The 26,494-nt window shown below is 41.5% G+C and overlaps 2 protein-coding genes across 3 annotated transcripts in view; one reads left to right on the top strand and one right to left on the bottom strand.

The window, feature by feature from the left end:
- The first annotated feature begins 2,698 nt into the window (after positions 1-2,698).
- Positions 2,699-20,230, top strand: foxk1 (forkhead box K1). The gene is made up of 9 exons (XM_050044964.1): positions 2,699-3,385; positions 7,120-7,335; positions 12,383-12,581; positions 12,701-12,847; positions 14,006-14,199; positions 14,522-14,694; positions 14,780-15,025; positions 16,972-17,145; positions 18,081-20,230. Exons 1-9 carry the CDS (start codon positions 2,940-2,942, stop codon positions 18,311-18,313), a joined length of 2,028 nt encoding a protein of 675 aa, XP_049900921.1. The 5' UTR covers positions 2,699-2,939; the 3' UTR covers positions 18,314-20,230.
- A 109-nt stretch (positions 20,231-20,339) lies between these two features.
- radil (Ras association and DIL domains) overlaps positions 20,340-26,494 on the bottom strand; it is a 34,680-nt gene continuing 28,525 nt past the window's right edge. For both annotated transcript variants that reach the window (XM_050044963.1, XM_050044962.1), the window contains exons 19-20: positions 24,533-24,672; positions 20,340-24,267 (exon numbers count right to left, since the gene is read on the bottom strand). In XM_050044963.1, coding sequence (XP_049900920.1) covers positions 24,168-24,267; positions 24,533-24,672 — 240 coding nt within the window. In that variant the 3' untranslated portion in view covers positions 20,340-24,167. The remainder of the gene's footprint in view (positions 24,268-24,532; positions 24,673-26,494) is intronic.

The following is a 26,494-nucleotide window of genomic DNA, read 5'->3' on the forward strand; positions in this document are numbered from 1 at the left end:
GCATCACAAGGAGTGAAGTTGCGTCTTCTTTTCCTCGCAGATGACGGTTCGGGTTCATTCTCTCCTGTTGCGTGGTAAGTGTGGTCCATTCGCAAACTTTATAACTAAAAAAACTTTTCACTACTCTCTATCGACGAACTACTAACACTCTCTGCTGTTTCCTCCTCCTTCTTCCTTCCTTCCGCTGTCTTCGTTGGTTCATTTATACACGCGAAACGCGTTCTCTGGCTGGCTGGATTGTCCGCTCGGTCTGCCGTACATACATGGCGGCGCAAGATGGCGACCTCTCTAAAGCAAGGCCCTTGCTATATATATATATATATATAAAAGCATAATTATAAGGCTACGAAAACCAAACAAATTTTATTTTATAGCGATTATACACTTGTATAAACATGTTAATGGGTAGAATATTCAGATTGACAATAAACCATGCCAAATATTACACACTGGCCCTTTAATCTCATCGGAGCCGGTGAGACTCAAAAGACTGTGACTAAACCGATGAGAAGGAGGACATTGAACAAACTGTTATCCATCATGGATAATCCTATCCACCCTCTTCACCACATACTGAACAGACAGTGGAGCTCTTTCTCCAACAGACTGATACAGCTTCACTGTCCCAAGGAACGATACAGGAAAACATTCCTCCCCCAAGCCATAACGCTACATAACACACTCAAAGCTCTCTACAGTCGCTCCTTTATACCTTAATAACCATTTGTTTGCACTTTATTATTGCACTTTATTTTATTCCTGTATATTTCTCTTGTATATTTTCAATGTTAGTACTACTTATTTTTGTTTCATATTTTATATTTCTATATTCTAATGTTCACATACTGTTTGATTACTTGCTGCTGTAACAGATTGGGATAGATAAAGTACTATCTATCTATCTATCTATCTATCTATCTATCTATCTATCTATCTATCTTACTGAATTGTTTGATTTTATGATCTGTGGATACATTGCTGCTTGTTTTTTTTGGGGTTTTTTTTACCATGTCTTGTAAGGTGTCCTTGAGTGCTCTGAAAGGCACCTATGAATAAAATGCATTATTATTACTACTACTAGGCTACTAGTAGTAGTAGTAGTATTTCTTTCCCAATCTGGGGTATGAGCTGAGGTCAGGTGCACAAAATAACTCAAAACATAATACTGTAACCACACAGCAGCACCACCCACTATTGTTTCATGGCTTAACCATACAGTTAAATCAACACTTTGCTGATAACAGAAGCTTTACCAAAGGGCGCACTGATGTTTATTACAGGCCGATTGCTCAGGCTTTCATTATATTTTGCAGGTGTACATGAATTTCTTTCCACCCTGTGTTAAATATGGGACTAAAATAAAAAAGAGGGTTTATTTAGATATCAGCCAGGCAGTGCGTTAATGTTTGACCAGGTATTTCAGTAATAAAATACATTAAGTAGCCCACTGTGACTATGTCCTAATTACTGCGTGTGTGTGTGTGTGTGTGTGTGTGCGCGCGTGTCTGTCTGTCTTTCTGAATGTTACAGCGCACTCGTGTGGAAGGTCTGTTTTCAGTTTTTGTTCATTTATTGCCCATGGGCTCCTGCTGCCTCATAAATCCATTATCCATGTTTTTCAACCATCTTGTTCTTTCCATGTTTATAAACAGAGGGTAGAGATAAAAAAAAAAGACAGGAATGAAAAGAAAAGAAAATTCTGAGGTGGGCAAACCAGCTACACTGCAGACACCACATGTTCTTGGTGCTGGGATTGAAGAAGTTTTCACAGATTATCTGATGGAAATAGCTGAAATCTGTGATTTTACACCAGATCTGTGACCTCTCTTTTTTTCCATTTACTTTGATTTGCGTCCAAACTGTGGCACAACATAATGAACTCTTATCTCCTTGGATCTGTTTCAATGGCTGTAACCTGTGTGATTTAGCAGTTTAGTTTTATCATTATGCTTGTTTGACAGAGCCTTACACACAGATTCAAACTTACTGAGACATGCAAACAAAGAAAGACACTAAACTGTAATACATTTGCAATTCTGAGTAACACCACGTAAGTAACAGCAGATCATAAATCTCGACATACTAGCACTGATCTCAACCTCGAGTTTCCTGGTGTGACGACATGAACTGCAGCCTATCGACCGAGGTGCCCAGATCAGGCCCAGATGTGGCATTCAGGGAAGAGATCCTACAGCCATGATGGCAACAATGTTGAGGAGCACTTCTTTGCTGTCATCGTTTGTTATCCCTCAGTGTCCTGCATTACTGTAGGCTACACTTCTGATGTCAATAACATTGGTATCACGTTTTGTGAGGTGGATTTCCTGCAACTTTCTCTTATGCACTTAAATCAAAATTGAGGAAACTTGCTCCTGCATTATAACGGCACCAATAATCTTGTGTCATATTTTTGTCTTATTTATTATACTTCACTTTATTCTTGTTTAGTTGACTCTTTCCTTCTCAACCGTGTTTTTAAATATTGTAATGCTTATTTGCCTCTTGTAAAGAGACAAGAGTACAGTATAAAGAGGTACTAAATTATGTTTCCCAGGTCCCTGTGCAAAACAAGTTAGTTTACACAAGTTTAAAAGATGCAATACAAATGCTATATTAGATCCTATACGAGAAACATTTATTAAATATAAACGTTTAGCCAAGAGAAGACATTTACGTGATTTTTTGAATGATTATATCATGAAGACGGTCCTGCTGTAACTGTTGAGTTACGCAGCTTACGAAGAGGCCCTGAACGCAGCATCAGTCCCGTTCCTGCCGGGAATCCGGTCCGGTTCTTGCACCGCCTCGGACTCCATGTTGTTCCGACAGCCACGGAGCGAACAAGTGCCCTGGCCGAAAACTCTCACGTTGCAACTTAGTGTGTGCGAGAAGTAAAGTGTGTGTGTGTGCGTGTGAGTGTGTTGACCCTCCGATAGAAGATGGCAGACTACCGGGACGACACCGGAGCGCGAGCCCTGCTTGCTCTACAGTCGGCACCATGCAGTCCCGTGCGCGTCGCGGTGACCTCGCACGCCTATCACCAGCCCTCGCTCGCCCTCTTGGGTCCTCCGGTGATGGATGCCCGCTCCGACGCCGGGATGTTTCCCGTGCGCCTCGCTTGTCCTCCTCCGCAGGCCCTGGCCAGACTCGAGGGCCGGGACTTTGAGTTTGTGATGCGCCAGAGAACGGTCACCATAGGCCGGAACTCGTCTCACGGCTCCGTGGACATCAACATGGGTCACTCGAGCTTCATTTCACGGCGACACCTGCAGATCACCTACGACGAGGCGAACGGGTTCTCCCTCCGGTGTTTGGGCAAGAATGGCGTGTTCGTTGACGGAGTGTTTCAGCGGAGGGGGGCGCCGCCGCTGCCGCTACCAAGAGAGTGAGTGCAGTCAGTTAGCATAGCAGCTACCGACAGGCTAATTATGGTAACACGGTGCTAGTCAAACTTTACAACGTATGCGTTAAGCTAACTAACGGTCAAACTGACGTGAAGGCGGTGTCATGATATGTTTTGTATCCCCTTAGAATCCTATTTCCACCATTACAGGACACCAAACGATTGAGTCAAACTTTAAAACAACATCTATAAAATTAACACATAACTTATAACTGTTGATAGTTTGGTGGCTGTTCTAGTTTTCCAAATTCATAATGCAAGTTACTGTCAGACGGGAGAACCAGATTGTGACGGGGTTACAAAGTTTGTCATAACACCCCTAATCAGAGCGGTTTGATTTGGAGTGATCGGGTCTCGCTTCAGATGAGTGCACTGCAACCTCGGTTTGGAGAGTGAAGCTGTAACATAACAAGCCAATATGTTTTCACTCGAGTTGTGGAACTACAACTGTCATTGTCCCTTCTAGTTTACCTCAACACCACTTTATAATCCAGTGAATTAAACTAGCTAACGTTAGTTTTAGCCGTTAGCTAACTTGGCTTCATTTGGCCTACCGACAAGCTATGGCGCAAACTAGTTAGCACATGTCAAAAAACATGGTTCCTGTGCTATTTCGCACATCGTCGTGTTGTAGTGGACCTTGCTTGAATGTTTTTCACACAAATGTCTCCTGGCTGCTGGTTAAAGTCGTGTCTCGGCAGTTTCAGGGCGATTATTTTGGCGATAATGTAAGCTAGTCGTGAAGCTGCCAGCCAACGTGTCGCCGTCACGTTAACATTAATGTAAACAAACGCATCCGACAGCTCAGTTCATGAGACTTGTGAGGAGAGGTGTTTGTTTTGTACTGTAACTTGAATTGCGTTGTTTTTTTTGTATCAAGAGGAACCATCTGGTGTTTGAATATGGGTTTTCTCTTAACTGTTATTGCACCACTGTCAAAGCAAAATATTCTTGCATCCACTGGGTCGTTGAATACAGTGGCAATCCGAAAAACTGGAGCTTTTGGTTTTGTGTATGTGTGTGTCAATCACAGGGTGGATCGGGAGGAGGTGGTTGAGGGGGGGGGGGGGGNNNGGGGGGGGGGGGGGGGGGGGCTGTGCCCCAATCCTCCCTGATTGGCTGTCAAGACTGTTTGGGGGTGTGTCTGGCATTGAACAGGAAGTGCAGGCTAAAATGACATCCTCATTGCAGGAGCACATGGAGTAAACACAAGACTCGCAAACCAAGGCCATATCCAACACAGCCATGTTGACATGTGTTACTCTGGCTCTGGGGCCTGTCTCAGGATTACAAAGCGAGCTGGAAAACTGTGCTGAGCTAAATCTGGGACCTCTGCAAATGTAGAAGAAGACAATTAATTAGTCAGTGCTTAGCAGAGAGATGCTTTAAAAGCTCTGCAGATTGTTGACAGTATAAATACAGCACAACAACCACCTAAAGTCAAACTTCAGTAGAGGCACCTTTGGCTAAAATTACAGCGTTGAATCTGTGGCTTATAATCTTCTTATTCATCTGGAGACTGCCAATTATTCTTAGCTCTCTATGCAGAACCTCTCAAGCTCTGTCAAGTTTACTGGAACCCTGAGTGAGCTGTGATGTGTCATCTCCTGCCTCATTTCACATCAGGCTGAGGTCTGTCGTTTTTAAAGTAGCTCTGTGTGATATTCGAAACATGAATCTAGCAACAATCAACTATGTCCTATGTTTAAGATACAGTGAAGTAATGTCGTCCTGAGCCAAGAGTAAAGTCACACTACCTATGTGTATGTTGTAAACTCGCCGCTGTTCTTTGCTGTGGTAGACGGTCCAGCTGGTGTGCATGTGAGTCCAGTGTGTGTATCCCAGTGGCTAGCTCATTGTGACTGCTTTGCACTACGCTTATATGGCGGTTAAACCTGATATTGGAATGTTGTCATCAAGGGAAGTGTAGTGCCCACCCTCTGGTTCCCTCCTGGTTAACACCGTTAGCTCTGTCAGCACTGTTGCACCTCTTAGAACTGATTGGCTGTTAGGGCTGTTAGCTGATAGCCACTGGCTCAACCACCTTCATGTTGAGAGCCGTGTGCACATAACCGTTCAATCATAGATGCACTCTGAATATCATATAGAGCTTCTTTAAGTTATTCATCGGCTTGTCGTAATATTTGGGGTCATTGTTTTGTCACAAAATACTTCTCTGGGCTCATAGTTCTCCTGCAAGCTGCAAATTTTCTTCATGACTCTGTTTTTGTATTTTTTTGCATTTTATTAACCCTCCCACCTTCTCAGGCCTCCATTGTCCTGCAGCAGTGAAGCATACACACAGTATAATGTTTGTGATGTGTCTAAGGGGCAGTACTCAGTATGATGGCAAAGAAGCTTATCTATGGTCCCATTAAACTATTGAACCTTCTTCCACTTTGTCTCAGAGTCTCTCACATGCTCTTTAGCACTAACACTATTCAAAATGTCATGTGAGTTCTTTGAACAGTGGCTTTTTCTTTGCTACTCTGTTGTACAGCTGGGCCTGCACAGTCTCTGCCATCTCAGCTGTGGAACCCTGAAGCTCCTTTGGAGTTACCATAGCTCTCTGTCCTCTTTCACTACTGCGCCTCTCGTATGGACAGTCAGTTGTTGAGGATGGCCTGCTGTAGGCCCAGACAGCTGTGAGCAGACTGTGCATGGGTCCAGTATTAGATTGACAGCTGCAATTTTTCAGAAGACAAATTATAGAGAACCGATAGGACACAGGCTGGTTTAACTGTCTGAAACTGCTTACAACACGTTTGCAGTCCTGTGTGGATACTTTTTTTTGTTATCTGTTCATCTCCATGGGAGCCTGAGCTCAGCACCCCTAGAATTAGCAAGGATTTGGTTTCTTGCTCAAAGATACAATCATCATATTTGGGCAGATATGATGGTTGCAGTCACAAAGACTTAACTGCACTGTATATACAGCTTTGCTGCCTGAACCTGCTAGGAAACATCAAAACTATTTACATTAGTCAATATGGTTCCATTGTAAAACATTTACTGAATCCCTCACACACATAATTATCTTCGGGAGCTTTGTTTAGGCTTGAACTAACTTGGGCCTGGACTGATCCCCGCTTTTCCTGAGGCAGTTGTCCAGACCTGCTAAAAGAAGAGGAAATTCAGGCTAGCGGGTGTTGTGTCGGGCCAGCCTAGTTTCTTATCCACGGAAGGTGTTGACTGAAGATAATGTTTGTATTAGAAACAAACCCCTATAGTTGAAGGGAGAGTGTCTTTGCTTAATGATATGATTTATTATTTCTAAATAAACGACAAGCCTTTTGTCACTTGTAGCAGATTTGTTACACACCACTATTTGTAACTTTAAACAAGGGCTGGGCGATATGGTGAAAATCAGGTATCACAATATTTGTGACCAAATGCATTAATATTGATATTGTAGGGTTGACTATCGGTGCTTTCACAAAATATTTACATAAAGCGATTTAAGATACTGTAAAAGAACTCAGAAAAATTGAAATCTTAACATACATTTCTGTGTCACCTGGGCAACCTCCATTTGCTGAGGAAGGTCATGTGATATTACTAAAAGCTCCAGAACAGTCACTGTAGAGTAATGTTATAATGCTTAGATGTTCAGTATTGTAGAGGTGAGAATGAACTAATTAAGCTTTGTCTCTGTTTCTCATTTCTCCTGTCCTGTGGCCTCCACCATCTCTCCTTTCTGCCGTCCTGCCATCTAGGTGTGTGTTTCGTTTTCCCAGTACGGTGATCAAGATCCAGTTCATGTCACTCCTGGAGCCTGAGGAGCACAGAGAGAGGGAGCAGCCCTCTCTTCCCCCTCGCCCGCTTCTTCCCCATATTTCCCCTCTCAAAATCAGCATTCCCACAATGCAGCAGCATGAAGAGCACATCAGGGCATTTGGCTCTCCGCTGCCCTCGCCCACTGGCACAATCAGGTAAGGAGCGACCCACAAACACACACACACACACACACACAATGATATGAACCCCAGCAGGCAGGGTCTGAAATGAACTTTTTTAACTGCCTGCCACTGTGGTAGGCAAGTATTTATTCATTTTTTGTCTTCCAGTTCAAAAACATTATCTGCCAAATTTGAAATCTATACACTATAATTAGGAGTAACATTTAGGTCATTAAGACATCATGTAATGTTAAAAAAAAAAAAAAAAAAGCACTATCAATACATTTCAGTTCATACAGAGGATATTTAGCCTGGGCCAACAAAAAAACAGAAAAATATTTACCATGTCAACGTTTTTATGCTTCCGTGCTGGAAACAGCCGTGGCCAGAGGCATTATGTTTTTGGGTTGAAGGGAGTTTCCATAAATTTTGCACAAATGTCTGCTTGGACTCAACGATGAACTGATGGAGATGATTGATGGTCAAAGTTCAAGGTCACTGTGACCATGTCTGTGTCATTCGTGAATGCAATATCTCAAGAACGCCTTAAGGGAGTTTCTTAAATTTTGGCACAAATGTTCACTTGGACTTGAGGATGAGCTGATTAGATTTTGCTGGACAAGGGTCAAAGGTCAAGGTTGTTGTGACCTTGCATCCATCTCATTCTTGTGAACGCAATTTATCAAGGACAGCTTGAGGGAGTTTCTTCAGATTTGGCACAAACATTCACTTGGACTCAACGATGAAGTGATTAGATTGTGGTGATCGTAGGTCAAAGGTTAGTGTAACCTGGCATCCCTCATCTCAGAAGAACACTAAAGGGAATTTCTTCAAATTTGACACAAACGTCCATTTGGACTAAAGAATAAACTGCTTAGAATTTTGTTGAATGTCAAAGGTCAAGGTCACTGTGACCTCACAAAACATGTTTTTGGCCATAACTCAAGAATTCATATGCCAATAATGACAAAACTTAACACAAATGTCTAATAGGATATAATAATGAAGTGATGAGATTTAATATCCAAAACGTCAAAGGTCAACTTAGCCATTACTCAACGTCGAGAAATGTATGTGATGCATTAATGTCACAGACATGGGTGTAATCTTGAATTAACTGTCCGTGGGTCATTGATTCAAGGTTTTTTTTTTTGTTTGTTTGGTTTTTTTTTTTGGATTGATGGTTATTGGTTAGTATTTGGTGAACTTTGACTGTCGAAATAATAAGGTGCTATGACCAATAGCATTGCTTCCATATAGCAGTTGTGAGCCACTCTCAAATGTCTCTATCCAGTCGTACGCGAGTCTGAGTGGGCGGAAGTTCGCTGCAGAGATCAGCCTCTCATTGGGCGGAACGAGCCACCTGCTGAAGTCCCGCCCTACCACCTCCGGTTGTGTAGCAGTTTTCAACCGTTTTCAACACGTCCTTTACTAACTTTTGTGGTGTTTGATCTTGCGGGGATGTAGCCATTTTTCTGCCATGGTTCGTGTCCTGTAGGTGATATTTTTGTGGGCGTGTTACACCAAAACCTGTTTCCCCCCGGCAATATTTTTGCAAGCGCACCGTTGCTGTGGCACCGCCCAGAACGATTGTGATTGGTTGAAAGAAGTACAAGCAGCCGGGTGTTTTTTTCTCCAATCTCAAAGTGAGAGTCGGCCCAGCCAGACCTTTCTTTTCTTGAGAAAGGTCTGGTGAGCGAGACTAGTCGTACGCTAACGCTAATAAACGTCTCTTTCTGTTGTACAATTTGATCTCCACTGTTTTTTAATTGTGAAGTATTTTGAAGCTACAGTATTTCTAATAAATAGCTTTTCAGTTCAGTGCTAATCTGGCTGAGCTTTAATGTATGTATTGATATAGTCTCCAGTTGTGAGTTTAAATAAAGGATATCATTACAGTAAGTGAATTTGATTAGTCTACTGACAAAAAAGTAATTGCCAGCTGTTTTAATAATTGATCAACTGTAACTTAATAAGCAAAACACATTACTCCCCGATTCCAGCTTCTTCAGTTTGAGGATTTACTGATTTTCCTTTCCTTGCGTGATAGTAAATTGACAGTTGTGATCTGATGACATCACCTTAGGAGGTAGAAAATGATAATCTGCACTTTTTACACATTTAAAAAAATAAAAAAAAAACATTTGGCAGATTAAGCTGTCATGAACACAAACATTTGTTGCAGCATACTAATTCAGTCATGCTGTTTATAAGATTTGCACTACAAATTGAATATCAGTAAATTCCATTTTACACTTTTATGTAAGTACTTGTCTCTCGGATTTTTTGAAGGTTGGAGGTTCTGTGTTTGTCAAAATTGGTAGCTACGAGAGCCTTGTTTTGGGTTGATTGGAAATTCTATTCTCACTACAACACCTTACAACACCACTACAACAATTCTTTTTTAGATTGTGATTGATCAGATAATGATCAGCTGGAGGAGGAAGGGGGTTGGACTGAGTCTCTTTTTATTTCTGTTCAGCAGCCACGTGAGAAATGTGTGTTGAGTGGGGCAACCGTACAGACTTTGATATCACAGTTATCAACTGTTAAATGTGTGAGTCGAGAAGTGGAGCCCTGTTAAGGTGGCCCAGTTTAAAAAGAAGGTTTAGAGAACAGGCCATAACAGGAGCAGTGATGGAGGGACATTCATCTGGACCAAAACCCAACTTACAAAAAAGCACTGCATGACTCAGTTGTGTCTTTGCATGTCGTGTGATTGATTACACACTAGGTGTTTTAGGTCTGTTATGAGTTGATTTACCTTCTCAGCAGGTTTTGGGTCTGTACATGTTTCCTCATGTGTGTGCTGCTGCAAATATGTGAGGCTTTATTTCCTTTGGTTTACTCATGTTTAATTGTGAGCCAAAGGCCTGCAGTCTTTTTGTCCAATCACACACTATATCAGCTCATTTCCACTGATAATCTCCTCTCTGGTTGAAGGTGTTCTCATCAGCTGCTGCAGTGTTTCTGTTGAGATGGGAATCTGCACTCCAGTGAGCTGTGATAGCACATGTTTGAAAATCACTGCTCTATAAATGCATACAGCATGTGCGCCTGGCAAGCGTGGCGGTGCACAGCGTGCCCTCTGGTGGCCTGTGTTGGTTTCTACATCACACATCCCCACCAATGTCAGCCTGTGTGTGCCTGCCTTATATGGAATGGCTGTAGCTTCGAGGCGCATGATTGGCTATCGGGCAGATTGTTTTGCCTGTGGGCCGTTTTTCCGTCCATTCGTGGTTTCCTTTTCAGAGCCCCCCATCCCCCCCCACTCAGCCTTTAGCTCCTGTTCTCTTGCACGTGGACACACGCACACGCACAACACACACAGAGTAAGACGCTTGCTCATACATCTCTGCACCACTTTCACTGTGGCCTTTTTCGGGCAGATTGTTGTGCCACCTTCTTTAACAGTATCCACATGCAGTACATACAACAGAGGAGTACTGGTCGAAAGCATGTGCTCCCACTTAAACGCCAGCAGTGTCTCTGCACAGGGTGGTAAGAGTCACTTTTCCTGTTTGGCAACATAAATGAGCTGTATACAATAACATTCTTCTGCCCCTGCCAACATTCACACTTGTACTGCCGGCCGTGTACACATGCAGAGGGGGTGAAATGGTTGTTGTAACAGCCTCAGAGGAAATCAAAGAAGAACTCTTTCTCCCTCATTACAACACACATAAGTTTTAATGAAGTTAAAGGATGTAGATTTCTAGATATAATCATGCTTTAATACTTAAGATGTCCCGGAGCAACATTAGAAGTTTCTGGTAGTCTTCATTCATTTTTCAATGCTGAGCTTACAAAGCCACTTTCACAACAGAGCCTGCAGGCTGCAGCCTAGTTTCCCCAGCCAAAAAATACAAACATATTCTCTCTCTCCCCCTCTGTGTATATATGTGTGTGTGTGTGTGTGTGTGTGTGTGTGTGTGTGTGTGTGTGTGTGTGTGTGTGTGTTACTATCTCTGTATCCGTGGCTCTCTGTTGCCAAAGGCAAATCAAAGCACACTGACTCTCCCAGAAACCAGTGTTTACTGTACTAACAGAAGCAGGTGTGTGTTGTGTAAGTGACTGGGTTTTCCTTGTGTTTTGTCTCTCAACAGCACCAGATAAAACCTGGTTAATAATTAACATACTTTTGAGTATTTTTGCTCATTGTTGTGTGTTTTATGATCACTTCATGTGCTTAGAACGCCCTGCCTCTGAGCTGCAATCATTTTTCCAAATGTAGTTCTCGTGTGTGTGTCGGAGAAATTGTACTGTTATATTAAATTTGTCACTGATTATGTATAATAGTTAGTAGATAATTCAAATTAAAAGACAATTAAATCATCAGGAAGATGTAAGGATTTTGCAGATTCATTTGTGTCGATTTCTTGCAGTGCAATCAAGGTTTCCTAAAAATTATGAATAAGCATTTTTTGTAGTGTCTTGTATTTTTGTCAGTATTTTCTTAGTACTTAGTAAAATGTTGAAATTGAGATGTGGATGTGATAGAAATGAGCACAGCTTTACTTCCTCCTTGTTTTTGTGTGCCATTGTTTGGCCTCCATGTTGTGGTGTGTTCTGGTCACCAGTCAGTATTCTCAGTAATGTATTTTTTGCCCTGTATTTTACAAGTGCAGTATTAGCCTCATTTCACTAAACCTTTTCAGTTTATTTTTGTATGTTTATGTTTATCCCTTTTTTTTTGCTTTGTTATGGGGCGACAAAGGGATGTTAGATGTTGACATTTATAATATACCTCTGCTGGAGTAAAGCAGAGTTGAATTTTGTCTTGATAGGTTAATTTTTTATTAAGTTGACCTCTCCTAGTGCATGTTTATGTACATACATTTGTCCCAAGATGTACCCCTAGTGAGACTCTGCAGAGATGTTGTCCAGGGAGAAGCTACTAAATGATTGCATAATGCTGTTTAGTTAACATAACAGCTACAGTGATTGCTTATTCATTAAAAAGGGGATTAAATTAATCTTTTTCCTGTTTTTTTGTTACCTGGTATCTATGTTGCTTTCAGAAGTGGCCTTAAGCAATCACTTTAAGCAATTAACACAGACCCTTTCCTCTCTTCTCCAGTGTTCCTAACTCCTGTCCGGCTAGTCCACGAGGGGCAGGGTCATCAGGGTATCGCTATGGACGCAACGTGACCTCTGACCTCCAGTTAGCAGCTGAATATGCAGCCAAGGCTGTTTCTGAGCAGAGACGAAGCATTGCTGAGCAGAGAGGTGGAGGAAGTGAGCAGCGGGGGGAGTCAGCTGGTGGAGACAGCCCCAAGGTGAAAACACAGTTACATCAAAATGACTTAACTGCCTTAAATCATTTTTAACTTTCAAAGCTTGTACAGTATGTGCTTCAGGACATGTGGATGTTGATTCTTTTGTCTCGTTTGTCCAGGATGAGTCCAAGCCACCTTATTCCTATGCACAGCTGATCGTCCAGGCCATCTCTTCTGCCCCGGACAAACAGCTGACTCTCAGTGGCATCTACGCCCACATCACCAAACACTACCCCTACTATCGCACTGCAGACAAGGGCTGGCAGGTAGGGTCTATTTGTCTTGAACTGAATGTTAATGGCTTTCCATGGTTTGCAGCGACAGTCCAAACTTTGGCCACACAGTTTGGGAAGGTTAGCTCAGTAACAAAAGATTATGATTGTATGATTTAGAGCTTTGATTTTCTGCCAGAACCCGATTGGGTCTGATCCAACCCACCAGGTTCAGGCTGGGCCACGATTGCTTAACATTCCCCCGGGATGGAATTGGTTCGGGTTTCCGCAAATTTTCTGGTGTCAGAACGTTCTATTTCCATATGAGTTAAAGGTCAAGGTTGTAGTATGTAGTGGCATCTAGCAGTGATGTTGTAGAATTAAAACTTCTCCCATGTGCCAAACATGTTGGAGGACTACGGTGGCCGATGCAACAATGTGAATGGCCCTTTCTAGAGCCGGTGTTTGATTTGTCCGCTCTGGGCTACTGTAGAAACAACAGGATGAACTCTGTGGAGTAGGATCAGCTCTGTATGTAGATATAAACAACTCATACTAAGGTAACGAAAAGACATTGCTTCTTATTTTGGGATGATTATAAACTAATGAAAACCAAATATTATACATAGTATCTGCCAGTAGATGCCCCTACATCCTACACACTGGACCTTTAATTAACTGTGAAGATTGACTTTCACTGTCCGGGGCGCTCTGTTGCCCTGTCTCCAGAGTGCGCTCTGCCACTCCGAGAGTGTGGTGTTCTGAATTGAGTTGTATACACCAACAGCAACCCAAATTTATCAATGGTCCAGTTCGTGCCATTGTACAATCTGGTGGTCTGAGTGGCTATTTACAAATTTTCACGGTGTCACAAATGTCTGTAACCATACTGAAAACATTTTAGTTGACTGTAGCTTGTAATAAATTTTAATATTAAAAATTAATTAACGTTTACAGTGGAAATTCAGGTTTTTAGTCAGGCTCTGGCTCAAAACTGCTACCATGTTTGGGGCTCGGGTCAGGCTGAGACAGAAACTATGTTGGGCCTGATCATAACTCATAACATAACAGCTGTATAGCTACAGCTATTGTAACAAATTTCAGAATAAAAGCAATTGTGTCCTGAAATATTTGTCCTGCTTAGGGTCATTGGCTCTATCATTTGAGTTCTGTTTGTCCAGTGACAAAATTATTTATTTTGCCCCCCTCCAGAACTCAATCAGACACAACCTGTCTCTCAACCGTTACTTTCTGAAAGTGGCCCGCTCTCAGGATGAGCCAGGGAAAGGGAGTTTTTGGCGCGTGGACTCTGCTTCTGAGAGCAAACTGGTGGAGCAAGCCTTCAGGAAAAGACGGCAGAGAGGGGTGGCTTGCTTCAGGACGCCATTTGGACCTCTCTCTTCTAGGTAAGGGGGTCGCCTGTGGCCTTCAGCTGCATTGGTGTACACACACACACACACACACACACACACACACATACACATACGTGCGACTGTCAGACACATGCTCTGTCGCTTTAGATTTGATTCTGTTAACCCTTTCTCCCTTCTCTCTGCTTCTGCTCCTGGCTATCATTTGATTGGATAGAACAAAGTAAGTCTAATTTCTAGGTTAATATATTCAGCAGAAGGCACTGGCAGTGAAGGAGCTCTGTATGTTACTACAAGTCTCTTAACTAACTTTTTGGTCTCTTTCTTTTGCTCCTGCCTCTTTTTCCTTATTTTTCAGGAGTGCACCCGCATCCCCAACCCACCAGGGACTTCTTTCTCCTCCATCCAGTGGGCTTCAGACTCCTGAATGTCTGAGCAGGGAGGGCTCTCCTATCTCCCACGACCACCATGAACAGCTGGCTAACAAACTGGCATCTGTACCTGAGTACAGGTACTCTCAGAGTGCCCCAGGTGAGCCTACACACAATACATTGAAAGACACACACAAAGGCTTTCACATAAACTAACATTGTTATTTGCATCTGTCTCTGTGTAGGCTCTCCAGTCAGTGGTCAGCATGTCATCATGGCTGCACCCCCTCACCCCTCAGGCCCGGGGAAAGCCCTTGCTTTAGTTCCAGGTGGTGGCGGCCAAGTCCAGCCCATCCACGTGCTCCAGAACCCCACTCAGTCCCCTGTCACCATGGTGCGGGTGGTTACCAGCGCCCCTCTAACTTCCAGCCATCCAAATGGGTACAGCACTCCCTCTGTTGGAGGAGCAGAGGGCAACAGTGAGCTCAGAGGTACAGCCATGGAAAGCGCTCTGTTTGTTTGTGCTATGTGATGATGCATTTGTTCCTGATTATTACACGTTGGTCGGCTTATCTCTGTGTTTAGCATTTTTTGTAGTATTGTGAAGATATTTTAAACAGTGTGTGTTTACTTTCAGCTCCCACACATTTTATTTGCAGCATGTTGAACGTTTGGTTACATGAAAGCATTCACATGTTTGTTTTGAACTTTTCAAAGCTTTTAGGATGATGGTATGTTTTTCCTCTGTGAAATGCATGATTGAACTCTGACAGGCTGACTGACTGGATGTCTGCCAGTTTAGTAATTGTTAAACTTTGTATTATAGCTATCAATAATAGATCAGAGCCGGGGCCAAAGTCCAAGTCCGGATTGAACCGTAGATTGTCACTTATTATCAGTGGCAGGTAGAGTAAACAAAAACAGTACTCAATTAAAAGTATTGTTACTCTGTAATTATATTGGCAAGTAGAAGTAAAAGTACTCATAAAAATGTTAAGCACTATTTATTTCTTGAAATGAAACAGCAAGAAAAACAGTTTTTGTCACTAGCAGAGAGGAGTGGAGAGCTGCTTCTGGGATGTGTCAGCACATCTGGTGTAATCACAGGCATTGTCTACAGTGGCCAAGACGAGTTTTGGTAGAGAGGGTTGGACGCATTCTGCACTGTGTGTGTCACATAAACTGCCATTTCATCTGCGGTGATGTGATTGGCTTTGAGGCTATCGCTCTCTGTTGGACAATTGGTGTCTTGCATGTGAGCTTAGCTGAATAAAAAATGTATTTATCATCGCTAAATGTATCAGGAAAAGTAGCTAGAAGTACATAGCCCAATGTCATGGTGTTGAAGCACATATATCTTTGGCAGAGGTACTTGGGTAAGAGTATTCTGCAAAAGAGCTACTCTTAAAAGTGCAATTTATTTAAGCATTTACTCAAGTAATGTAATGCTTTGCTACCCACCACTGCTCACTATATGACATAAAGATATATTTTCCTGTGTTTAAATATTACTTGTCAGTGTGATCAGTCAGTCAGTGACTTGAGCGAGTTATCCCTAATGCAGGAGCTTTGGGTCGTTCTCAAAGCTTGTAAAAAAAAAGGAACCCTGGGGCGTCGGTGGCTTAGTGGTAGAGCAGGCGCCCCATGTACAAGGCTGTTGCCGCAGTGGCCGGGGTTCGACTCCAGCCTGTGGCCCTTTGCTGCATGTCACTCCCTCTCTCTCCCCCCCTTTCACGCTTGTCTGTCCTATCAAATAAAGGCTTAAAAATGCCCCAAAAAATATCTTTAAAAAAAAAAAAAAAAAAAAAGGAACCCTGTGTGCTCATATTGTAATTCTTGACCTGTCAACATTATGATCAGTGCCACTGTCTGTCCGGCACACCCACTTTTTGTGTCGAGGTTGTACTGTATTATGGACTGTGTGGACCTAAAAGTTGGACTACTCCAGATTTAGGCCATTATCACTGATGGGTAATGGGTTACTTTTCGGTATAAAAGTATGAGCATATTGTCTGATGAAACACAACCACAGTGTAGAGCCTTATGTGTAGCAGAATTACAAGTCAAAGACCTCTGTATGCACAGTGATGTTTAGGTACATTACTGTTAGCTATAGGAACTGGCAGGTTTAATGGTCTCTGAGGAGAAAAGACTTATGTTATGTGGTCTAAGTGAGATATAAGATGAAATCCATTCACCCAAAAGAATTTATCAGAAATGAAAATGATAATAAACTTGAACTGTTTTTTAGGAACGCAACTTCTCTGTCGCAGATGTCGTTTGTCGAGCATGTTAGAAGACAGTTCTTTGTTTACAATGTAATCTTAAATAACATAACTAAAATACCACATTTTCTAAAAATATTCTTTTGGCAAAGTGATCATACATGGCGGTTTTGCTTTCACATGTTTGAATTGTGTGTTTGTGTTTCTATCAGAAGCCCAGCTGAACAGAGAGCGAGTGATCCAGACTGTGGACAGCGCGGTGCAGGGCGGCGATGGTCGAAACCTGGCCCTAGGTTTACATCAACTTCCCGTTCGTCCTGTTACCCAGAATGGCAAACACACCACTGCTGCTGTTGCCACAGCAACCAGCCTTACTAATGCATCTGGTAAGATTTTTCAGCAATCACTGTCTCACACAGTGACCAGTCACACTGATGAATACAGACTGATGTTCTCGCTTCAAAAGACGGGGATCAGAAATATACTACTGGCATGCAATCTGCGTACAAGTGTTTATTTACAGACAGGAGATTAAAGGGACAGTTCATCCTAAAATTAAAAATCTATAGTGTTGGAGATGTTGGCCATAGAGACGTCTGCCTTCTCTTAAATATAATAGATCCAGATGGCACTCAGCTTGTGGTGCTCAACGTGCTCAAAAAATACATTTGAAAAACTCAACAACCTCTCTTTCCAGAAATCATGTGACCTTGTTGTGAGCAGTTTCATGTCGAAACATTTTTCTTTCTACCAAACTACATCCGCCAACTGGATCACCGTGCAGAAGGAAGCGTGCATCTACTCATGGACGAGAGGCTCATGCTTGTGACAGCGTGAGATGTAAACATTAATGGCGTCCTCCTCGGCTAAGCTGCAACATTTACTCGATCAGTAGTGCTAGGTGAGCTAACAGTAGATGCACACTTGCTTCTGCGCTGTGATATGGTTGGCGGGTGTAGCTCAGTAGAGAGAAAACAGATCCTTCACGAAACTGCTCACAACAAGGTCTGCGGATTATCTTGAGTGACAGGGTCATGGTTTCTGGAAAGAGACATTGCTGTTGAGTTTTTCAAATGTATTTTTTGGTACTTTGAGCCACTTAGGCCAAGAACCATCTAGTTCCATTAAACTTGAGAGAAGGCAGACATCTCTAGGGCTGATATCTCCAACACTCGGCAACTTGTACCAAAACAATCTTGACTGATAAACACTATAGGTAAGAGGGAAAATATGTGCTTTTGAGTTTGTGGTGAACTCTCCCTTTAAGGCATATAGGTAATTACTCCACCTGACTTTCCTTTTTTCTTCATTTCCCTTCCAGGCCTGAATAGTCCTCTCCAGATCTTGGCTGCTCAGGCCTCCAGCTCCCCTCCAGTGCTGGTAAGCAGACAGCCCAGTGCAGAAACTTTAGCTGAGCAGCCAGGTGAGCCCCAGGCCAAGCGGCCAAAGATGGAGGACGAGGCTGGGACTGAATCTCCTCAGCATCAAGTCACACCCGCTCAGCAGCCCGTCATCGTTGCCATGACATCACAAACCCACGACCCTAGGAAGTAAAACCCAGGGCCTCTTACCAGGTACCCGATGGACAGCCTCCTAATGGTCCCCTAACTGCTTCGCCTTTTATACTCATTTGATATGACTGCAGCCGACACGGCCAAAAAATGTACAGGCAGCCTCTCTCGACAGAAGGGAATTAAATTGTAAGGAACATATATTTTGGTCAAAAAATACATTCAAACTTTCAAATGCATTCTGAATGTAAAAAGCAAGTAAATCTTTCAGGACTTTTTCAGCTTTACAGTCTTTTTAATGTAATCCATCATTCACTGACAACACGAGAAAGGATTTTAAGCTTCTGAGAGCATTATGCATATTGAAATCATTTCAGCACTACTTTTACTACGTGAATGTTGGATGATATCTCAGACACAACTTTCCTCGAGTTGATAGATCAGATGCATCAGTTACTGTCAGTCTCAGGCCAAAGAACCCACCCTCCTGCACTTCTGATTAGAGTCACTGCCTGATGTAAAACCAGGGAAAGTGTGTTCAGAGATTTGAAATGGCCGGCATTTACAGAAGAAACTGTGATGATGAGTTGATATTGATGTTGTGTAATTTCATACAGTCGAGAACAGAAAGATAGAGAGGACTTAGCAGCGTGTACCCATGAATGGGGCTTGGGAGACTGTTAAGAATATGATTGTACTCTTTACAAGGCAATCCTCACTGAAAAACTGGTTGTGTCTTTTAAAAAAAGAAAGATGTTAATATTAAGGCCGAGACCAGAATGTGAGGTGTCTTTACTTCTTGCCTTCTCTGTAAAGCACAAAAAGAAAGGGGTATTGTCTTGAAGAGATGGGACGAAATCCAGGAATAACAAACCAGGACTTTGCAGTTGGCTTCACTTCAGCTTAGTTTGGTTTATCAGTGTGAAGCTCCTCAGATTCAAGATGATCTGGGTGATTGGATGGCAGAGAAGGGCGAAAAAAAAAGAGGCAACTATTTGGAGTTGATTGAAGTGGAGCTAACCTAATGTAGACAAACTGATTGTTTTAATTTTTTTTCTTGTTTCAGTAGTGGTAAAAGGAGAAATGGAACAGCCTGTGCGTACAGTTTTGTTTGTCTTAGCACAGAAAAGCATTATTGTAATAATCCTTAAAGCCTTAAATATTTCTACTTTTTTTTTTGTCATTTTATTTTAACCTTTAGACAGCTTTACCTTTTTAGATTAACACAGCGCTTCTTTAACAGTACATGATCGGCAACACTACAATGGTGACAGTTATGTTGCATCAGTAGTTATATCAGTTTTATCAGGGGAAGGGCGGGACCAACACACGACCACAAATTTCAACTGCTCTCGTCTTTTTTTTCCTTCTTTCTGTATGGTACTTGTGACATTTTCTACTCTTGCCTCCCCACTCTTTTGCTTTCAGTTTCCCCTAAATGCATTAACCTTTCTCCCACTCTACCTCTCTCCCTGTCCTCAGTGAGCAGTTTCTATCTTTACAGTCTCTACAGAGGCATCAAGCTGTTGGCAATTCCTGTCACAGACAGACTTTGCCTTAATTAGATATCCTTTAGCACTTTCTCCCCCCCTCTCTAATCTCTCATTCTCACTCTGCCTTTAGCTTTTCCGAATGTCCTTGCACAGGCCGCATTTTTAGCTGGCAATCAGGCACAAATTGCGCAAGATTTCAGTGATTGTTGTTGCACATTAGACAAAAAAAAAAAAAAAAAAAGATGTGTAATGATTGTATGCTGCTCTATCTGCTAAATGACAAAGCTATTTAGAAGGTATTTTTTCTGATTTTGGAAAAAAGAAAAAATATTTTGCTATATGTAAAAACAGCTGTCGTCAATACGTAAACATTCTGGAAATAGAGAAGTATATGTATTTTTAAATGTTCCTGTTTTTGTGATTTGTTAAAATGTGTAGCACAAATTAAAATTCCTCATTGACTTAAATATTACTTTGTCCTCTCTCGTGTGAGCAGGTGTCGGCCGTGTTGGGTAAGTCTCCAGTCTTACTGTTGTCGTTACATTTGGTGACTTTGGGTTTCTGAGCAGAAAGAAATGCAAGTATCCAACAATCTTTATTCTTAAGTACCATCGTTTTTAACAGTATAAATAACAAAGAACAAAAGAAGAATAGACATGCATGAGATCAATGCCATACAAACCTTAAAACGCACAAAAATGTTACTGCAAAGAAGTTCACAGAATCAAAAGTGGAAAGTAAAACAAAGCTGATGGAAAAAAAAACAATGTTTGGACTGAAATCTTAACGTCTACTGCGTAAATAAGAAGAAATTAAAATAACAGGTAAGCCAGACTGTAACAACTGCTGATATCAGTGCTTAAATGATTAGTCAGTTGTTTTGGTCAAGTTAAACTTCATCAAATACAATATGTGAATTTGAGATTTCATTTTTTTTCTAGTACTTCTAAATTTAATCTTTTTAGGGGGTTGGACCTTTGGCCAAACAAAATAATGATTAATGGGAAGAATAGCTGACAGATTAATCAATAATGTAAATAATCGTGGTTGCGGGTCTAGTAAACATTAACAACAGTCCCTCAGTGCCTTGTGTGACGGCCTGTTACAGCCTAATCTCGGCTTTTCTCACTCCGAGAGCCTGTGAACATCTCGATCTGCGGCGCTGCAATGTTTCCTCTCTGCAGAGGGACTGGTCACAGGCTGGCAGAGGGTCACTGCTCCTGACATGGTGATCCAGGGTGTCCCAGGGGAGCTCAACAGAACTGAGGTCAGAAAAGACAGCCAGGCAGCAGAGAACTGACTAAGCATAGCTTTTTTTTTCCTCGTAGTGACCTACACCTTGAATTAAGGACTTTTGAAAAAGGAGACCTGTTATTAGTCCAGCTAGCTCTTTTATTAAAGGGTCAGTCCAGCCAAATTACATAAAAATATGTTCAGTCTGGTATCTAGTCACACAGATAGTTTGGGTTTTGCTTGCCTAGATTTTTAGATATGCCTCTGAGACTTCCCAGTATAATACTTGTTTGTTGGTTGTGTTTTGTAGGATAATGTGCAGTGTTCACAATGCACAGAGCAAAGTGCCACACATTTCAGCTGCATGAATTAGAAAATAGAATTACCGCCTCGCGGTTGTGTGCCTCCGTGCACCGGTTAAGTTGCACTTACAGTTTACTTCCATGCCTGTGAAAACGTGGATGCTTCACACACATCTTCTTCTCTGCAGCACAGAAGATCTGTACAATCAGTACAGTTACACCGCAGATTGGTGTGACCAATTCAATATCTAACCAAATGTCTCCCCTTCTGTTCCTGAGTTATAATATTGAGTAATGGCCAGAAAGTGTTTTTGCACAACATTATGATTTCACAATGAAGTTGACCTTTGGTATATAAAAGGTCATCACTTCATAATTGTATCCTATTAGACATCAGTGTGAAATTTTTTCATAATTAGCGTTTAAATTCCTGAGTTATGGCTAAAAATCTTTTGAGAGGTCACAGTGACCTTGGCCTTTGACTCCCAACCACCAAAATCTAATCAGTTCATCCTTGAGTCCAAGTAGATGTTTGTGCCAAATATGAGGAAATTCCTTGAAGGTGTTCTTGAGATCATGTTCATGAGAATATGGCAAACAAGGTCACAATGACCTTGACCTTTGACCTACAAATTGTAATCATTTAATCCCTGACTCAGAGTGAAAGTTTGTGCCAAATTTGAATAAATTCCCTCAAGGCATTCTTGAGCTACTGCTTTCACAAGAATGGGATGGACGGACAGCAACCTGAAAACATTTAACCATTACAGTGTTGCATTTCAACCGTTTCGATTGATGTCTTACCTTTAGACTAGTCTAAGTTTAAACTTTGTTTAAATGTCAAGGAAGGTAGGTCCTTGAATGGAATCCTTTTTTGTGCTCACAGCATTGAAAAGTTATTTGTAAAAAATCATTAGCAACATTTTTTCAAAGAGAAAAAAATGTCCCCACTGCACTGGATAAGCCACAGTCTAGTCTTATATTCAACTTTGATAGCCTTTTTGATACCACAGGAAAAATGGACAATGAGAGCATAAAATGTACATGAAAAGATTAATATAAAAGGCTGTAACATGACTGAATTCCAAGTTTTCTTTTTTTGTTTAGTAGCAGAGAACAGAATGACTATAGTAAACATGAACAATAAGAGAGAGCAAGAAAGCACGGCTGGTATTGGTGTATTAATACTGCTGAAAATGAGTACTGAAATAGTTTCAAATATTCAGGAACGATATGTATCAATAAATCAATATTTTTGACAACACTACCACAGACCTCACAATGAAAGGTCTTCAGTCAAACTACTTTCTTCTGTCAAAGAAAGTACATGTCCAGAGCAACTTGGACATTATATCTGGAGAGAAAACTGCTGTTGAATGTTTAAAATGTAATTTGTCAATGCTGTGAACAAACACAATCAAAATTCCATTTAGCTTTATCGTACTGGGCTGGAGGCACCAGCATCTCCAGACATCTCAAAATCTAACCTAAAAGCATGACCATCTGCCTGACTTGATACAACTAGAAGTAAAAAAAAAATGTTTTCTGTAATTTAGGTATAGTAACCCTTTAAGTAAGAGTGCAGCTGATGACTTTGTGAACAGTGATATGCAGTTTTGCAGTGTACAAGTTTCATGCCTGTTCAAGTGCTTGAAATAAATTTAGAGAGAGAAAAATCCACAACCCATAACTATATTCATGTCATTCCAGAACAGTTTCTTTTTTTCCCATCAGCAGGTTTCAGTGTTTACTGACCAATGTATTGCAGAAAAAAATGATTGAGTAGTTCCCCAAATGCGGTTTCCTCTTTTGAAGTCCAAACATTATGTGACCAAGTGTTCAGTATTTACACACAACTATTTACATCTCATGACAAGATACATACAGCATATCTTCACAACAAAAGAGTACTTTATACACACCAAGATTGTGCATCAGAGCCTCTGGAGTGAATCATGTTGTCTTGATGATCCAGTAATTAATAAACAATGTCCCACAACAGCTGCACATTGTCTGTGCGTGTCGAGCCTTGAGAGCTCGTCTGTTTTCCAGTGGAGGTATAAAGTCCATTACTGAGGTTAAATGGGAGAGCTGGGCTGTTTGTCTTGAGTTCTCTTCCTCTTTGACACTCTCTCCGGTACAAAAGTCAACATTTATACACAATCGTTTAGTCTGTCGAGCAGACGGTGATAGTGCTTTGGGAGTTGCTGACAAACATGATTATAAAACATTCCACTGTGTAAAACATCCAGCGTGCGCTGAGGCTGTCCTCACTTTGTTTGTCCGCAAAAGCTTCTAGAATCGTAAAGTACATTCTCAGTTTGTGTCCAAGTTTAAGTCCTTTTGTCCGAGAGCTGGGTAGCTATTATACCATGCTACTGAATGTCTGGATTACTAATACAAATTATTCTAAAATACAGGTGGTAAAAAGTCCAATGTGCGCACATGCTCCGAGCGCCGACTGAGGAGAAATTAAAACCCTACAATCTACTGTGCTTTAAACTACATCAGACTGCATACTGGCTTGCTTGCCCCAAACGCTGATTAATTAGGCAACTTTTCCTCGCAGCATAGTCCTTTGATGTCGCGGTGAGTAACGGATTCTGTCTGTCACACAAACCCAGTAGGAGTCAGCGTGAGGGGAAGCAGGTCTGGCAGCTGTGGAGCGGAGTCATGGAGCGTTATCTCCAGTTTGATTGCTTGGCTTTGTGCTGTGCTGACGCTAGATTTCACATTCATATTTGAAGCCGCTTATGTACGCATGGGTGTGTCTTTGTGTGTACCCTGTTGATGGGCGCACACATCTGTGTCCCTCGATGTTTTGCTGTCCTACCTCTCCAGTCTGATGTTGTGCGCGTCTCAGAGGTGGTCAGCAGGATGAGGCACTGATCTTCTCTGAGATGTCGGGGTCGGACTTGGCCACCAGGAAACGTAGGCGACCTCCTCCCAGACGAATCAGATCCACCGCGCTGCGAGGAGCATGGGGGAGGAAGAAGAGGGAGACAGACAGAGTCCGGTTACATGAAGCTCAGCAGAGACAGAGTAAGAATGACCTGTCTGGGCTCGCGCCAATCAATCAATCAAAGTAATCAATTGGCTTAAGAGGCTGACAGCCATGGGTATGGTTAACACTGTGGGTCCTGTCATCAGAGTCAATATCACCCAGTAGTATCATTAATCTCCATCAGCCCATTGTTCTGGTCACACAGAGCACCACTGGAGCGTCCTCTGTACCTCTGGTAGTCTGCTCCTATCAGACTGGTCCCGTTCACAGCCAGGATGCGATCTCCGATCCTCAGTCTCCCGTCGGAGGCAGCAGGTCCGTCAGGGATCAGAGTCCGGATGTAAATGCCTGGAGCGTTGAGAGGAGTGTGCTGCAGGGGGGACAAGTGTTAGAGTATGTACAATATGTGTGTTCATTATGTAGGTGAACATCTGGTAGAGCTGATTGCCAAATTTATACTGCAGCCAATGAAAATACTTAGAGCTCTATTTCTGCTCCTAAACTGCTGTAAAACTTGTACAGGACACTTGAAATGTTACTATCAACAGTTTAACTTCTATATCAAGTATATAAGGTATAATAAACTGCAGACAACCAAAGCACACATATGTCTGCTTCATGCTGTTACCACTTAAAGGATAACATAAGCACTTTTCAAACTGTACCCTATTTTCCCATGTTTCTGTGTCTAAGTGTCCAAGACATCAAGTTTTGAAATTGCCTATATTGAGTGAGAGGCCTGTTGCTGGCAGTGGCGAAACATGCTGCAATCTAACCACTCCGGCATGTACACAATGTTAAATTATGTCCACTAAAGGTGTGTGTTTTTGCCACTGACAGGCTCAGATTGTTATTCTAAGTGTCTGATAAAAGTATGGAGAGGATCTTAAAGAGATATAACTTTTTTTAAAAGGGCAAGATCCTCTAAAATCGTTATTGTCAAACCCACCATTTAAATAAGCGGCAATTTTATCATCATAAAGCACACTTCATTCAAACTCGACTGAAACAAAATACAGACAGTCATGGTTTGTCTTTCCACTATTCCAACAATCCCCATCTCTGGTTTGGTTAAAATAAACCCTTAATTCACCAAGTTAGATGTGTAAATATGCTGGCTCTATACACGCTAAAATTACTCTTTATTTAAATAAAGTCTGGTGGGTTGGGCGATAGCGATTTCAGGGTCGTTTCTCATTAAACAACATCATCTTACTCTTTAACAGAAAGTTGTATTATAATAGGAATCCTTAATTAATCCATAATGTCAGACATAAAGAATTATAATCTGAGCCTGTCAGTGGCAAAAACAAGCATTTTTAGATACAAAAACATTAAAATATACCAAAGTTACCCTTTAATGTTCGCTGGGGAAAAAATAGTCTAAAGATATTCAATGAGCAATGATATAAGACAGAGAAAAGATGCAAATCCCCACATTTGAGAAACAGTACTAAGGAACTGTATAGCATGTTTGCTTAATAAATTATCAAAAACATAGGTTATTAATTTTATGATTAGCGACTAATTAATAAACAAATTACAAAATGGAAACCAATATGAACACAGCTTTTCGTTCCATCCAGTAAGTAGCCATGTTATAAGCCGTAATATAATAGACTGTGAGGTTTCCTAATTCATGAAAAATAAACTTGAGAATAAACCTGAGGTTAATATATAACTAAGGAAAACACTGTTATTTGCTTCATCAATTACTAAACATCCTCTGAGATTTTGGTGCCAGGATATGATGAAGCTTTCACATGTGCTCCAAGCTTTGTCCAGTGACACAGTTTGAAACTTATTTGTTCTTACTAATTGAAAAGAACTTCAGACCTCTTATGTCCAAACTGTTCTTTCAGGAGGCTAACTTTAGATGGTCGAGGGCTGAGACTATCCTATTAACAATGTAATTAGGGGTTTATAACACTATATAATTTCAAAGCTAATATAATTTTTATTAATTTATCGATGTTGTGTCATTATCTCCTGTGAAGCATCCATAAAAGTCTGTCAAAAAAAAAAACAAACAGGTGAAATTATATAAAACATGTCTTCATGGGAGGAATACATGTGAGAGCCCCTTAATTGCTATAATTGTTGAAAATACTGCACAGTAATAAACAGTTTAAATGTCCTTATAGCTGCCTATAACTACGTTATGATGTGTTATAGAGTATTTATTACATGTA

The sequence above is a fragment of the Epinephelus moara genome, chromosome 5, assembly GCF_006386435.1.
Source record: "Epinephelus moara isolate mb chromosome 5, YSFRI_EMoa_1.0, whole genome shotgun sequence".
Lineage (NCBI taxonomy): Eukaryota > Metazoa > Chordata > Actinopteri > Perciformes > Serranidae > Epinephelus > Epinephelus moara.